Here is a 1,292-nt window from a genome sequence, read left to right as displayed (position 1 = left end):
TATTTCCACCAAATAATGTTACATTTACTAGAACTTATATGGTCAATGCAAATGAAAATGGTTTTAGACAAGTGAATTGGGCAAAACCAATACCAGGACAATTATATAACATGACAGCTGTTACAACAGGAGGAGGTCAAGTTAGATTACGTTTCATTTTGGATTGTAATAATCAGACAAAGACTGGTGGAACTCCTTATTTAAATAATGGTCAATTCAGTATTTTCGTATGGCCAACCAAGTATTGTTATTCACAATTATTAGCAGGTAGTGGAACAACACTTAATCAGGAATCATCTTCCTCTTGTACTATTTTGAAGGTTGAAACTCCACAAACTACTACTTCCTCTAATGGAATTATTGCAGTCAACTCAACCAATACTTTACCAGGTAGTAAATCTGTAATAATAATTGGAGAAGAGAAAAATTCTCTAGCAAGTACTAGACAAGTTGTATCATTTGGATTAACATGTCTATTATTGAGTGTATTAATTTTCCTATTATAAACTTGGTCAATGATATCTCCTTATTTTTACAATGTTATTGTCTTTTTGCTCAAAGAATTAAAATTAAAACATTTTTATTGTTGAATTAAAATAAAATTATTTCTAAATTGTTTTTTTAAATTTTTATAATTTTCCAAATCATTAACAACAATTAAACTTTCTAAATGTGAAATATCTGCTACAAAAATAGAAATAATTTGATGTGTTGTAATATAATATTGATCAATTTTTTTATAAATTTCAATAAATAAATTATCATTTACTAAATTTACTAATTGACCAATATAAATATTTACATTTTCATTTTCATTTAATAAAATTTTAATAAAATCATTTTTTTGAATAATAAAATTATTAAATTTTAATAAATTAATATTTTCAATAGGATTATTAAATAAATTATTAATATTATATTTTAAATAATTAATATTTCTTTGATTTATATTAATTAAATCATTTAAATTTAAATTATTTTTATAATTTTCAATATAATAAATTCTTTCATTATTATTTAAATATAATTTAAATTCAACATTATTTATAGGTAATTCAATATTTTCATTATTTGTTTTTTTAAATAAATTTTCAAATAAATTATATTCAGTACCAATTATATTTAATCCTATAATTAAATCTATTTTATAATATTTATTATCAAATGTTTTAATTAAATCTCCTATTTTAATCATTTCATAATTTCCATCTTTAATTTGAATTATTTCATTAATATTTGAATTATTTAAAAAATAAAATCCATTTTCATAATTATTTAAATTATTTAAATTA

At 19.7% G+C, this 1,292-nt stretch overlaps 1 protein-coding gene across 1 annotated transcript; it reads left to right on the top strand.

The window, feature by feature from the left end:
* Positions 1-38: 38 nt before the first annotated feature.
* NAEGRDRAFT_77074 (uncharacterized protein) lies at positions 39-506 on the top strand (the record flags this gene model as incomplete). Its single annotated transcript, XM_002667970.1, has 1 exon — positions 39-506. The coding sequence occupies one exon, from the start codon at positions 39-41 to the stop codon at positions 504-506; it is 468 nt and encodes a 155-aa protein (XP_002668016.1).
* Between the last annotated feature and the right edge of the window lie 786 nt (positions 507-1,292).

Source organism: Naegleria gruberi (assembly GCF_000004985.1).
Source record: "Naegleria gruberi genomic scaffold NAEGRscaffold_1165, whole genome shotgun sequence".
NCBI lineage: Eukaryota > Heterolobosea > Eutetramitea > Acrasida > Naegleriidae > Naegleria > Naegleria gruberi.
The sequence above is the reverse complement of the archived record's forward strand: the minus strand, read 5'-3'. Positions and strand labels throughout refer to the sequence as shown.